The following is a 15435-nucleotide window of genomic DNA, read 5'->3' on the forward strand; positions in this document are numbered from 1 at the left end:
GTGTAATTGTAGAGCTTTTGTTGATGAAAGTCTTGTACAATTATTTATTCTTTGTTTGCTTTATAGATGAACGCTATCATTCTCTTACAAAAAACTGGTGAAATAGATTTGTGGGTGTGTGCATGGGACTACAGGCTTTTTTTTAATTTTTTTTTTTTTTTAAACAGAGTCCCAGGGTTATTTCTAATTAAAGAGTTAAGGAGTAAGAAGTCAAAACTACATTTAAATTTTGTTTGATTAATGGCAGAGATGACTCCTCTACCTAAAAATCCCAAATAAGTCCTGAAGAATTGGACTTTCTAGACTGTTTCTTTACCCTTTGAACTTTGGAAGAGAATAAATTCAGTGTTAAAGTTGCTACGCCATACCATATGTTGTACTGAGACGATATTGGAATACACACACACCATGTGTATTTTAAAATTAAGCCTGAGACAAGCTTGGAAGAAAAATCTTTCTTAATTCCTTTCACTAAGATCTATGGTTTTCATCAGATTATTGACAGATTTAGTCAGCCATGTACTGTTGGCAAAACTCAGCTACTTTCTGTTTACTTGCAGCTGCTACTGGCAGATATAAATGGGTTTATTTCTTTACACTATGTTAGATCTACCAGAATATATACATCTCCTGTTTGCCTGCATTCTAACTTTCAAGTGTGGCATTTGTCTTTGCTTTTAATATTTTTTAATAGAAAAAACATAGGTATTTTTCAAGGAAAGGAAATCTTCTTTAGATATCATTTCTTCTCTCTTCTGAATTTCTAGATATATTATATTTTGCTGTCTTGTCAAATGACACCAAAGTACAACTAAAGCCTTTAGCATGTTTCTATGAGAAAATGTTTGTAATTAGTCTTTTGAATCTGTCAGGTGCAATGCAGGGTCCCATGATAAAGCAGAATCCTTCAGAGAGCTTCCCAAAGCACCAGGCAGGCCTGGGCAGGAAGAGATCAGTAGGCATTGTGTCATTCAGTAACATTTAGACAAACTAAACCGAGAGTCAAACCCATTATGCTTCATCCAGGTTTTAATATGGATTAAAAATAAGTGAGAAGAAGATAATACTGTTTTTATCCAATACAGTTTTGGGTTGTACTGGGTGTCAGACTGAAGTGTCCCCTTATTGTAGTTGTTTTGCAGAAGTAGGTGCTTGACTGTACTACCAAATATGTGTATGTTAACATACTTAATATCACCATTATTAATTTCCCCTGTTCTTTTAAAGCCAACTTGACAGTGTAATTTTAATCTCGATGGCAAGTGGTTATCTTTGGGGAAGACCTGTGAAAGTGGGCTATGAGGCTTGACAGTGTTTTGTATAAATATGAAATACGTTCTCAAATCTTACATACAAAGATATTTATCCAGCGCAAACTGCCATGTCTCAGGAGTATATTGCACTGAACTGTGTCGTCTTCACAGCAAAATGAATATACAGGTGCTTTGCTCCACATTTTTCTTACATGTTCTGCCAGAGTGTTGTGCTGCAGCACTGTTGACAAAGGCACAGAGGCAGGTGTATGGAGGAATAATGGTGCTACTGATACAGCTCTGGTTCCTAAAAGTTCAGGTCAGAATTAAGGGGATGATGTACAGTATGCTAGCTGGTTCACAAATTTAAGCTTTGTTAATGCTTTTATTCATTAGTGCTTTTTGAATGGGCTCTCATAGTCATTTCTTGCCCTTCATCTAATGCAGTCTGATGACTGTTGACTAGGGCTACTAATAAGTTCCTAAATGCTGGATGGAGGAAATAAATGGCTTCGAAGACTGCCCCTTGGATGAGTGTGCTACTTTGTAACGTTCACAGCTGACATGCTCACAAAGCTGTGTGGTTTTGGAAGTGATGCTGCCATGAAGACTTGCTTTTTCTAATGCAATCATGGGATTTTATGTGAACTTTTAAGATATTCTGTTTTTTGAATAACAGTTAATGACATAGCCAGTCAATTTAACATCAGCTTTTTAAAATTGGGAATGAAATAAAGACAGTTCCCCACTCAAAGTGGCTTGGAACAGTGGCTGTACTGCACAGGTATTCTTGTTGCACATTTTCCACTAGCTTAGGAGCTGGGATGCTTTGGCTACTTGTTGGCGACGTTTAATGTATTTGTGGAGGTTTTGGGAAGGGAAAAGAATGGGCAGGAACTTAAAGCAATAGATTTCTTACTTATTGCCTCATTCCCTAGCAGAGGAGCCTGGTGTCCTGCAGGAGGATTCCAGCTGTTGGGTTCCTTAGCTGTGTCTGGCAGTTTTCAGGCCACAGCATTTAAGTTTATAGAGTGCAAACATTCAGCTGGATTTGCTAGTCTTAACAGAGAGCTAGAGCGTTAAAATCTTGTTATGATTTGATATGAGGTACAAACTAATTTCTTCTGACTGATCCTGCTATGTTATGTGTAATGACTGACAGTGCAGAGCCCTACATGGAGATAAACTGTGATTTACTGCAGAGAGAAATTGTCTGTCCTGAGCTAAGCTGCTGCTATCCCAGTTTAAAATGGGAAGTACCAGTCACTAAAAGCTCCATTGGAGACATTTTCAGGCCCTTCCTGAAGAGGTTGAGAATTGACAAGATGCAGACTTCAGGAAGGAGATTGGGCCCTCCAGAGAAAGTGCTCTGTGTATTTCCTTTGATGGGGTACAGCTCTCCTTCCCATGGCACATAACTTTTGATCAGTGTTTAAATTAAAAAGGTGGGAGGGTCTGAGAGTTTAGCAGGGATGACCAGCATACTCAGCACATCACTGTTGGAGGAAAGCAGGTTTTGCTGTTGCATGAGATAAGACTGAACTCAGAGGTCCTGTTTTGTGATTGGAGAGCTCCAGAGTCATCCCAAAGAGCGCTGGATTGTTTAACATGTTGTTGTCGCAATATTTTATTTCAGATGATGACACTGTTATTAAATCCTGAAGAACATATTGGATGCTGATATTTGTATCCCTTTGTGTGTGAAGCTGGGTTGCCTTAGTTACCATGAATCGCAGAAATTCTCGCAAGCCGACTGCGCTGGGCTCCTGAATATTACAGCACAGCAGTGTGCTGGTGGTATCTTAAATAGGGTTGTAGCAGTGTGTCTGTGGGCAGAGAACAACAAAGCGGAGGGAGAATGCTTCAGAGCTGGAGTCTGTTGATCTTCTAAAAAGATGAGTAACTTTCTCTGAGGCTTATAAGATCCAGTATGCTGATAGTGTCTTGCTGAGAGCAAGGGTGCTTGTTCTGAAAGGACATCTGCTAATTCAAAAACACATCTAGCAAATTGACAGTAGGACTTAAACTTGAAAGAGGACAGTGTGAAGGAGGAAGAACTTTGTATGCTTAAGTAGTAGAGATTAGAGATTGCTTTAAGCTCAGCTGCAGTTATTTTGAAAGCAGAAGTCCTTTCCTAGGTAGGGAAGCCAGGCAGAATGAAAGCAAAACCCTGGCACTGCTATTTCTTCTCTCGCAGCTTCCCTCCCCAACCCATCCAGAAGGGCTTACAAGGTCAGTAAGCTTATGTGAACACATGGAGTTAGCGCTGACCTAGAGATGTTAGCAGCCTTGATTTTGTTACTCTGTTTTGCTAAGGCTAACTCCTGGTTTGGGGAAGAGTTGTGAAATGCAAACATTAGTGGAGGTAGCTCCAAAATGGAGCATAAGCACTTGGGTTTAGTACCACGTATTGTGGCTTACAGATGTAAGCCAGCATAGATGGTGAACAAGGTTCTGCTTTTAAATAATGCACAATAAACCTTTTCCTTACTGCAAAATGGTGAGTGAGAATTGTTCTTATCCAGGCAATGTGCATTTGACCCTATTCCGTTTCCTCTGAGATAAAGGGTACAGCTTCCAATGACTCTAATGGGAGCAGTTATACTGGAGTGGTCTGCTCTAGAAATACCACTCTCCAAATCTCTGGGTGTGTGGGAGAGATGTGCTTGTGTCCCTGCCAACCGTTAAAGAGAATTTAGTTGTTAATTATCTTGTCACTTGCAAGCTTCAGTGATAATTTTGAGCAACTGCCTCAGGGCATTACGAAATTACTGAAGTTTCAGCTGCTGACCTGGCTGTTCTCCTGTTGCTGTTCTTGGCGAGTAATTCCTCTTGACAGTATAAATATTGTTGCTCTAAAAGCCATTTGGGACCTCTGATTACTTTTTTTTTGCATAGGTCGGGATGAAAGAATAGTATAGTTGGGTTTCAGAAGAGCTACTGCTGTGTATACAGATACTGATAGAATTTAAGTTGAGCTGGGGTTGTTAAGGAAAAAGAGGGATGACGTGTTGGGTTATCCTCTGCATGATTTATTCCTGGGACTTCATATTAATCTCAGTATGATTCTGCATGTGTTTTGGGTTTACATCTCACTAACCTGTAAAGCGAAAGCGTGCGTAGTTTGAAAACGGTAACTTTTGTGACCCAGCAAAAGATGCAGAGGAGCCTGGTTTCATAACAGGTATGTCCTAGTTAGAACTGTCATAATATGCTGGATGTTGATAACTGTGTTATGGAAAGATAATGTATTAAAATACGTTTTTTCCTGAAGGGGATAATCAGCTTGATTATAAAATACTGTGTCGCGTTTTCAGGTCAGCTGGTGGTATGTACGCTCTGCTCCTGCGTCATGAAAACAAAACAGATCTGGCTTTTCTCTGCTCACATGCTCCCTCTGCTGGCACGACTTTGCCTGGTCCCTTTGGAAACCATTGTCGTCATCAACAAATTTGCCATGATTTTCACTGGTTTGGAAGTTCTCTACTTTCTGGCATCAAATCTTCTGGTGCCCTATAACTTGGCGAAATCTGCATACAGAGAGCTTGTCCAGGTAAGACAGCGAATGTAACAATTTTATTTTCTTTGGCATGATCCTTTTTTTGCGGGAAAGAAATAAAAAAATACTTTGGCTGTTTTCTGTGCAACTGTGTGTGTGTTAACTCATGCTTTCTTAGCAAACCAAATGTGTTCCTATCCATAGCATCATCTTTCTTTGATTTATGGTAGCTTATAATTTGTATGGGTGAGCATAACCTATGAGTTATGACATTAGCCTGAAGTATGCTGCTGGCCAGCTGAGCGTGTCCACTTTGCTTGGACTTTGCTTAGTCCTTCCCAAATCCAGCCTAAAATACAAGATTGTGGCAGAATGGAATTTATTTACAGCCTCATTAAGTGAGCAAGGTAGTCCCTGTGCATTAATTGTAGTAGCTGTTCAAGAAATGCCTTCTGTATGAAAAGCATTTGTAATTATAGTAGTGTTAAATTGGTAGTAACACTAAAGTTGATTTTGACTGTAATAATTGTAACTTGGGACAGTGAATTGAAAGGTCTGTAGTATTTTCTTTAGAACAGCAGCATTGCTGAGACCTGTAACAAAAGACTTGTCAGATCAGTCTTCTCTATTTCTGCTGTGTATCCATTTTGTTAACACTTTGATATCTGATATATATTTAGTTGAAAAGACGCTTTGTTAGTGGTTCAGAAACATCACACCTCACAGTTTTTTATATTAAAAAATGTGTATATGCATCCTTCTGTATATTTCAATATAAAAAGATTGATGCATGCTTGACTTTTGACTGATCCACTGTTTCAGCTCTCACCACTTGCTGGACTTTCTTCAAACCAAGCCACTGGTTTTCTGCCTTCTGCTCTTCAGGCCAGAAACAGTCTGAAAACTAACTTGTTAAGCTCTCTCAAAGCCCTCTTTAAAGCTCTTTGCTGTCATATCTGTCATACACAAACAAAAACTTGGCAGCAGTAGGTGTCTGGTGTCCCAAGGTCTCAGCCTGTTATGTTGATCATTACTGTCTGGTTATTTATTTTGTATGCAATTGGTCTTTGGAGCAGGATTATCCTTCTGTGCTTGTACAGCACCTAGCATGGTCTGATCTCGTCCATAACTAACTTGTAGATTTGCTGATTAAAAACTAATTCGGGAGCTAACTGGCAAAGCTTCAATATCCTTGTTTTGCAGTGGGAATAGGAAAATCATGGTTACTATTTACTTAGAGTGGTAATGTTTGGGGTAAAGCAGTTATATGTCTTTGTGCAGCTCGAAGACTTATAACAGGTTGGAACCAGCACTTCCATTTTCCATGTGCGTGAACGGACGCAGAGTTTAGCTTCCGGAAGTCAAATTCAGATAGGATTCGGAGTTGAGAGTCATGTATCTATTTTTTGTTAGACACTTATGTTTAAAAGACTTAATCTTATGGATGTTTTAATTGCAAATGCATTCTGGGATGAGGGGGGAAATAGTTGTTTCTTGCAGGATTTTTTTTTTTTTTTGTCAGAATTGTGTTCTAAATACAGCTGTTACACATGTCTCCTCATCTCTAGGATTGCTTGTCTCTGCCGCCCACTAGTATTTTAGATCTTTGCATGCCAGGCTCTACTACAGTGTTGTAATTGAGAGGAAGAAGTATTCCTTGTATGTGACCTTTGGACTTGATCATAGTCTTTGTCCTGAGTTTTTATGCAGAGAGCATGAAGTTTTTTCCTTGGGAATACAGAGAAAATGGCAGAAACTTTGTAATGTGGCACTGGATTTATAAGAAGAGTGTTGTATGCTGCTTTTATAAATGGATGTAGTCGAGAGTGGGTTGGAATGAAAAGTTGTGTGTGAGTGGTTTTTGCATTGTATTGACAATGGGAAAACTGGATTTTTTTTGTTTTTAAAGAGCTTGCTGCTCTTTGCCTGTGTTCCTGAAACAGAATACAAAAAAACATTGGCTCATAGTGTGTTCTTGTATCTGGTTGCAACTCCACTAAAAATCAAGCTTAGTATGCTTATTCCAGAGGAGGGTATTGCTGTTTTGTCTTGAATATTTTCCTACTTGTATTTCCATCATTATAACTTTGTGCACTAGTTAGTTTTCAATGATGCTTTCATCCTGGTGTTTGTGAGTTTACTACTATTTTAGGCTGGATTTGGTTGCTGTTTTGATATCAGTGGCAAAACTTAGTGAATATTGGGATGTTAAACACCAGGAGTGTTTCCTGAGACAGCTGTAACAGGTGGACCAAGGCAGGTTTGTGTGTGTGTGTGTGTATTTCAGACTCTGGCTAATGGTATAATTTAAAAGCAGGTCCAGAACCTTGGCTGCCTACTTGCAGCTGATGCCAAAAATACCTCACAGTTATGAATCTACATTATGAGCGTAGTATGACCCTTTCCCAGTGTGGTGGAGCACTCTGCCAGGAGCTGCACAGGATTGCTTGCATTGGTCCCAGGCCAAGGGAGAGGCCAAGGGAGTCTCCTGAGGGCAGATGCACTTCCTTCACAAGTCTGCATGCAAAGCTAAAAGCAGGAGCTTGGCACCGAATCCCTGCCAGCAGTGTGTTGCTTGTCGATTGGCCACAGTACATACATCCCACGAATGTAATACCCTCATGCTTGTCACGAAAGACTAAGTAGGCAGCTTTTTTAGCATTTGCTAAAATTTGCTAGCCGTTATGGATTGTGTGTTATTGTGGGAAGCAGGTGATGAGGAAATAGTATGAGTGGTTTCCTTTTGACCTTTTGTATTAAGTCCAGCTATATGAAGTTCCAGCTTCTTGGAAGTGACTGCGTTGTAACTTAGTCTTTGCAATACAAAAGAGGTAATTTGAGCTTCAGTCTTCTGAAACAGCTCTTAAGCACAAATTTCAAAACACTTGGTGGATTAGGAACAGTCAGAAGTCTGGTACATGTTCTTTTTGAGATACTTAAACATAAAATGTCTGAGGTATTTAAGTTTTTCCTTTAAAAATGGTCCAGCAAAGCAGATGTACTGTGCTGAAGTGATGTGGCTCATATTTCAGTATGTAGTGTGTGCAGTGACTTGGCAATAGCTACACAGAAGACGACATTGCTGTGACTTAAGCTGGGCAAAAAGGTATGAGAGGGTTGTGCATGAACTGGAGGCATGCATCCTCACCCCTCTGGCTGCGAGTGGGCTGCAGTCAGCAGCTCCAAGCCAGTTATTCATAGGAAGGGGCATTCAGCTCGTCTGATTGCTGCACAGTCAGGTACTTGTCCCTACTTCAAGACAGACAGCGGTAATTTGTCAAACTGTAATTTGATGTACCTTCTCTTTTCCTTTGGGATAGCTAATGCCATGTGAATTATCCTTAGCTTCCTTGTGACTATATTGTTGACTGTCCTTTTTGTTATCAAATCACAGGTGCTGTGAAGCAATAACAAACTGCATTTTTCTGTCTTGCCCAGGTGGTGGAGGTGTATGGTCTCCTGGCTTTGGGAATGTCTCTGTGGAACCAGCTGGTCGTCCCAGTTCTTTTCATGGTGTTTTGGCTTGTCTTATTTGCTCTTCAGATCTATTCCTATTTCAGTACACGGGACCAGCCTGCCTCAAGAGAGAGGCTCCTCTTCCTCTTCTTGACAAGGTAATTAACTGGTCTGCAAATAGTTGGTTTTCTGTTTTGGCTGTCTTCTGAAGTGAATGCGTGTACTCTTTTAAAGACTAGATATGTAGATTGGCTTTATTGCATTTGGATACCTAACAAATATTTGTCCTTATCGCAACGACCATGTATGTAAACCCTGTTAAGCTTGTCCTTCAGAGAGGCATGGGTTCCATTCAGAACAGATAGAATTAGTAGAACGTGGGAGTTTCGCAAAGAAAGCAAAATATTTCTTTGATGAGGGAATAGCTATAATTAGAGCTTTGGTCCAGAAGTTGTTCTCAGTATACAGATTGGTTTTAAGTCTGAGATATTTCAGCTGAAGTTCAGTCCAACTGATATGTTACTCTTTGTGTTGCTTTCTGAGCCCTTTATGTCTTGCTGCTTTATTCGGGTGTGGGACACCTTCCTGAGTTCATCCAAGCAGCTGAAGTAGCCAGCTCCCTCAGTAACTTTTGAGCCCAGTGGTTAATTTGGCAAAGGTATAAAGGTCCTATAGATAACAAGTTCCCAAAAGCTTTGTAAAAACTGATTGTAGGGTAAAGGAGAGAGGCCTGTGTTAGTGCTGTTATTGAGAGAAAGGTAGTATTTGAGGGATTCTTCTGACTGGACCCTGTGTGCCTTTGCTGGCTGTTTACCTAGAAATTACAGCACACAAGGGAGCTGGAGTGTAGAGCAGAGAGGAACCGGATGTGTTGCAGAAGGTAGGTTAGGCAAATTAGATAGTGCAGTACTGGGATGGGGAGAAAAGAGGTAATAGTTGTCTAAACACACAGGTAACATGACATACTCTGTAGAGACCATACATCATCAGTTCTCCTGTTTCGGTAGCAACTTGTTTGAGTAACTTACTTATCAGTACAGTTTTCCAATCAGACTTTCCAATTGCTTAGCTTTTTCTTGGCTCTCTCTGTGTGTATATATAGTGCTATAGTGTGAGCTGTCAAAATTCATTATCATTAGGAGAAATGCCAGGGATTTTATTGCATGTAGTGTTAAAATTGCTTACGGTGTCACACTGTATTATGTAAAAGCACTGTGTTACCTGGTTGTTAACTAAACCATTGGTGTCTGAAGATTTTCCTCCTGTTCATCTCTGCTGTGATTTTAGTTTTGTTACAATGGAGTACTGCATTTAGCAGTTAGCAGAGGTGGAGGAAGCTATCCTTTTCCTTGTAAATAAGTTGAGTTTATTCCTACACCAAATTGTTAGACTTCCCCTATTCATGGCAGAACAGGGAACTTGCTTTGCAGACTTGCATTGGCTTGATCTGAGTGAATGAATACCAACTGATGTCTGAAGTTCTTCCTGCAATTGGAAAAATACAGAAAAACTATGCAGATGTTCTCAGTGTTCTCAGCCCTGTCACAGTAGAAAAATAATAAACGCTTATTCATCTTAAAGAACACAAACTCAGGTAGTACCACTGACAGCCTCTTACCCCTTAAGAGGGAGCTGAAATACCTTGTCAGGCCAGTTAATACTGTAGTGTTGGCTGTTTAACAAAACGGAAGATGTGTTCTTCCATGAAAGTGAGTGAATTCTGCATCTGTGCCCTTTAAGTGTAATGATTGCTTAAAATAGTGTGGCTGGAATTCAGGTGAGAGTAATTGGGGTGTGCAGAATAGCTGTATCTGATTTTTATAATAACATCTGAGTGGCTGTACTAGGTCAGACCAAATACTGATCTACCCTAGGATCCACTTTACAGCAGTGGCTGTAAATGGGTGCCTGGAAAGATGCCCACCTGTAGTATGACAAACAGGGCGCTTCCTAGTACTCATCCAGGCCCACATCTAACTTCGGCTGTCAGGCTGTAACCCTCAAAAGACTTCTCTTCCATCAATTTGTTCTTTTTGCCCTTGAACCCATGTATGCTTGTGTCATTTGAAAGATCCCGAGGCAAGGAGTTTAACAGCGTAACTTGGTCTGTATGATGAAAACTCCATTTTGATTGTCTGAATCCATGTAGTTTCATTCAATGCCCTCAATTCATGTATTGGGGGAGGGGGGTGTGAAAGACCAAACAGTTCTTTTCTTTAAAATCCAGAGTAGCATAGGTCTGTTCTTCTCAGTCTGGAAAGCTCTTGCTTGCATGTTTGCTGTTTAAAAACTGTTCTGTAGCTTTCATTGTCCTTGCTGCTCCTCTCAAAACTCTTTTTGCTAAGTATTTAACTGCTGTGGTTTTTGAGAAGCCTTGAAGAGTTCAGCTCTTTGGGACAATTTATAAACTTGTGCTTGACACATAAATATAACACTGAGAGCTCCCCAGGCTTCTATTTGAGCTTTTAAGCTCCTCTGGGACCCTTGCATAGTAGATAATCTGGAAGGAAGTTTAAGAAGGGTACTAAAATTACTCTGACATAAAAAGAACTGAGCATCAGGCAGAAAGGCCAGGATTCTTGATTTCTGATAGTTTATTTTGAAGCAAAACTTAGAGTTCCTAAAATATCCTACAGAAATAGCTGCTTTAAATACTGCGTTTCTCACTACCTTGACCGGCAGGAACTTTTTCAGCCCTGCTTGATTTGATAGGCAGAATTTGAAGGCTTACCAGAAGCACTGCAAATAGTATATGTAAACACATCAACATTTTCTGCTGTGAATTGCTTTCAAAGGAGATTTCTGATTAAAGTAATTATTAAGAGAGACAAAGTAAATGTCTCTTGGATGAGCTTTGTTTATTCGTGAAGCATATGCTTCCTCAAAACTCTTTCGTCAGAGCACTGGACTAGTTCACTCTTCAGTCGGTTAATTAGCATGACATGTTTTTGACCACCATAATTTCTCTCACCAGACTACTATCCTGGTGAACAAGCAAAGATTTTTTTTTTTTTTTTCTCTTTTTTTTAAATGAGTGGGGGTGTCAGTGTATTACTTTGGATTATGTATGTGAGGATTTCCAGATGTGTAATCCCTGGCTGACAGCTGGTTCTTTGCCTAGTGTTGGGGCATGTGGGTACACTGCACTGCACTCCCCTTGTTCTGTCAGTGTTGTGTTTCAGAAGCCGAAGTATGTTCTGAGGCTTAGGCTGCTCCAAATATTGCAATGCCAGGATCAGCAGAAGAGTAGCCCTAAGGTGAGGGAGCTGAAGTAATGCAGCTGTTCTCAGCATCATCAAATATATTCTGGGGTCTCAATCTTTGGGACTTCACTGCTGTAGCAAAAGAGAGGAAGAAGCTTGCTGAGGGAGAATATTCTTTGCTGTCTTATTTTGCTGCTTGTGGCTCAGTCATTTGAAAGACAAATGTTTTCTACCTGAACCTGATGTGAATGCTACCAAAAAGCCCCCAGTCTCCCAATAGTATTTATCAGTTTGATTTTTGCACTATTGTGGATCTGAGTGGAAAGTGCCTTAGTGAATCTATCTGCTTTAACTCTCTTTCTGGTATCTGGCTGAAATTTCAGCAAGCAACCTGGGTGCATTGTGGCTGTCGAATTGACTTGGTTATGAAAACCCCACGCAAGCAGGACAGTGCCACCGTGTGGCACAGCGCTGGAGGGGGACCATAGTACAGCCCTAGCTCCAGCCCGACAGCAGCATTGGCTGGGGAGCTAAGATGAAGTTGTCTCAGAAAGAAGGAACAGAATAAGTCTCATCTTTCGATAGGAGGTTTCATGGTGGTGTAGAGCTTTTAATATTTTCATTAAACCAATCCAGCTTCAAAACCAGCTTGCACAGTTAACAGGACAAGGGGAGAGCTCATCACATTGCTTTTAATTGATGGACCTTTTCTTTTTGTTTCTTTTCCCCTCTCCTCCCAGTATTGCCGAATGCTGTAGCACTCCATACTCACTGCTGGGCTTGGTCTTCACAGTCTCTTTTGTTGCTTTGGGAGTTCTGACTCTCTGCAAGTTTTACTTGCAGGGTTACCGAGCATTCATGAATGATCCTGCTATGAACAGGTAAGTGCCTCGTGCCTCAGATCTAAAAAGAAGCAGGCAAAAAAGGGTTTATATAGAAATATACAGGTTGCGTTGCAATTTTTTAACTTGGGAACTCTTGGGTATCCTTGAAAGGCTTTTTGTATGCTAGTCTATGCATTGGAAGGATTTGAGGTGAAAATACAGCTTGTCACAGACTTGTTGGGCGATGGTTCATTTCTGTAACAAATTCAGGGCTGTTAGCTGGGATTTATAATTGCACAGTTTGATTGTCCTAGTGCTTTCATTTTCATGAGTCACTGGAAAATTTTCACATGCCTGGATAATATAAACACTTCATATTTCCATTTCCTCATTTACCCTGTAGTCATGTGTGAAACATTACTAATCTATGAGGCTTAAAACATAGCATTGTATGGATTGCCTGTAAATTACTATGGGAAATAGCCAAAGTATAGAAACTGCGTTCTCTTAACGCTTGTCCCAGCTTGTCTAATATGAAACTGGGATCCTAGGTATGACACTACCTTCCTCAGTTATTCCAGCCCTTAACTTTATAGAAAGTTCAGACCATATGCAAAAGAATGTTTTACATTTTGGATTCCAAGATGTGGAAGCAAAAATGGTATAAATTGGAGTTGCCCAGGAGTAGTCTACATAAAAGTATCTTTTAGGGAAGCATGTAGTGCTGGGTGATCTGTACTTCAGCTGCGTCAAATGCTGGTGCCAAATTGTGCTCCTTGGAGGTATTAAATTCAGTTTGAGGTTCCAAGCCAAAAAGAAGTGGACAGGTGTATTTGGTGTAGGTAAAGAGAGAATAAACTGAAAAATGCCTAAATTGCTGATTTGCCTAAACTGGGCACTGGGTGGGGTGTTGAGTCAAGGATGTTTCCCTAGGGCCAAAGGACAGACAGGAGGGTGGTGATGGGGAAATATAAGAGGTGGAGAGGGTCTTCATGGTGATCTAGGAATGAGGCTGACTGGTGCCCAGGTGTAGACATAGCAGGGCTGCTTCGGGCTTGTGTAGGCAACACTGAAGCTGGTGGGTTCCTCCTCTTAAGATACAACCTGGGTCCTTAAAATGGTTTGTGCTGGGGGGCACTCCGTCATTGGGTGGTGTCTGCTGGGCTGGATGTAGCCCACGTGCTGCTAGTCAGGAGCAGGGTTCTCAAATCTAGCTAGTTCCCAACCCCCAACAGCATTTCTGAAAACATTCCCCTCGGGTTAAAGCATTAGCAGGGACATCAGTAAAAGCTAAAACCACTGATGTTTGAAGGGTTGTGGCAGAAACAGACAGTTTATTTCCTGGTGTTTCTAGATGTATTTTTGAACCAGCATTGACACACAGAAAGATGTGACTGATTGTTCTTTTGACTGTGTTGATCTGCAGGGGAATGACTGAAGGAGTCACACTCCTGATCCTGGCTGTGCAGACAGGTTTGATTGAGCTCCAAGTTGTGCATCGGGCATTCCTGCTCAGTATTATTCTTTTCATTGTGGTGGCATCCATACTTCAGTCCATGCTGGAAATTGCTGATCCCATTGTCTTGGCATTGGGAGCCTCAAGGGACAAGTAAGAGACTGGTTTCCTAAACTGAAAGTTACTCAGTGCTGTTTTAGGAGGTGATAAACTAGTAATTGATGGCCTTATTTGGATTTTAGTATCTTGTAAAGTTACCCTGTCTTTTTTTGTATGCAGATTTTTTTTTCTAGTCTAAATTCTCTAGTTTTTCCCTCTCTATCCTACTCCCTCAAGGGCACACAGTAATACTCTTCATCATGCTGTATGCTGGCAAACGGGTGACTTTGGTCACCTGCTCCTGCTCAGGACTGTGTCCATCCAGCCTGTGCAAGACCGTGCTGTTCTGCAGCTGCTGGCAGCCCACTCTGAGTATTACACTGTTCAGTGTTTTTTCTCACTAGGAAGAGTGTCAGTGCACTGTGGTCTCAGTTAACCAAATCCAGGACTCCAATGCCTGTGCTCTCCCCACCCACACTCCATTGTGTGGATTTGCAGAATGGTTTTGCTTAACCTCCTCTGCAGTGGGGTAGGTTTCCCTCTAATGTAGTGATCTCAGCCATTGAAGATGGGAAGTTTCTATGAGTGACCTTGTGTTAGATATTCTAAAACCTACTTTTTTGTGAGGCTGTGATCCCAAAATGGTAGGGTTTACTGGCAGAAAATAAGAGGTGGAAGGCTTGCATTAGCGTACCAGATGTTCTGATCATGTGGGATCGTCATTAAGTTTAATTTTTGTTTTGAAGAGCTGTATTGGTGTCTGGTGTTCTTGTATTAATCTGTTTGTATCTTTGTTAATTGCTTGTGTCTTTTCCCTTTCTGTAACCTGTAAGTGAAAAAATAAAAGAGAAGGTTTATTTATGTGTAGAGAGTTTGTTTAGCTTAGAGGCTACTTGTAGCCAGCGTGTTCTGCCTGCAGCAATGTTAACTTCAAATATACTAACAGAGGAAAAGGGAGTAGAGCCAGGATATGAGCATCTGCCCAGTTTAAACAAGCAGTCTGTGGTGATAGCGAGTTTTAACTCTCTTCTGCCAAATCTCCTAGGCAGTTCTAAATCAACTAGGATCAGGATAAATTCCATTTCAGCTCTCCCTTTCTTTCTCACCCACAGACACAGAGTTGCAGACCTCCTAGTAGCATTCTGATGTTTCTTCAGACTGTATTAAATTAGCTGGTTTCTGCTGCTGTCCTGTCCTCCCAATACTTTCACTTTTTCTGTACCTCATTTCCAGAGCTAAATAAGGTTAAAATACAAACTGAGGAACATGTAGAGGTAGTATAGTAAATTACTAGAGATACTCTGAAAGCCTTCACAAATGGGTGGGTGTAAAAAGATTGATGGTGTGTTTAGGTTGAGGAGGAGATTAGGAAGAAGTAAATGATAGGAGCAGAGTAAGGACTGGCAGAGATGGATGTTCAAGTCCTGCTACGTTTCTTCCTTTACGATCCCTGAATGGGAGAATATACTTCTAAAGGCAGAAGGGTTAAATCTGGTGATGAAAGGAAGTACCTTTGCCCCATGCGTATTAGCAAAGAGACATAGAAGAGTTGTAATAAGTATATAATCTGGGAGAACTGTGTCTATATAGAAAAGTGTACAAACAGTTACATGCTTATTTAATAATTTTCTTTATTTTAATGAGC

The 15435-nt window shown here is 40.7% G+C and overlaps 1 protein-coding gene across 6 annotated transcripts in view; it reads left to right on the forward strand.

Annotated features, from left to right (window-relative positions):
• RNF145 (ring finger protein 145) overlaps window positions 1–15435 on the forward strand; it is a 51363-nt gene that overhangs the window by 31616 nt on the left and 4312 nt on the right. For 5 of the 6 annotated variants that reach the window (XM_029997672.2, XM_029997668.2, XM_029997669.1 and 2 more), the window contains exons 5-8: window positions 4571–4806; window positions 8191–8366; window positions 12152–12292; window positions 13662–13844. In XM_029997672.2, coding sequence (XP_029853532.1) covers window positions 4571–4806; window positions 8191–8366; window positions 12152–12292; window positions 13662–13844 — 736 coding nt within the window. The remainder of the gene's footprint in view (window positions 1–4570; window positions 4807–8190; window positions 8367–12151; window positions 12293–13661; window positions 13845–15435) is intronic. The other variant, XM_041119268.1, reaches the window with a different exon arrangement.

The sequence above is a fragment of the Aquila chrysaetos genome, chromosome 22 (assembly GCF_900496995.4).
Source record: "Aquila chrysaetos chrysaetos chromosome 22, bAquChr1.4, whole genome shotgun sequence".
Classification (NCBI taxonomy): Eukaryota; Metazoa; Chordata; class Aves; order Accipitriformes; family Accipitridae; genus Aquila; species Aquila chrysaetos.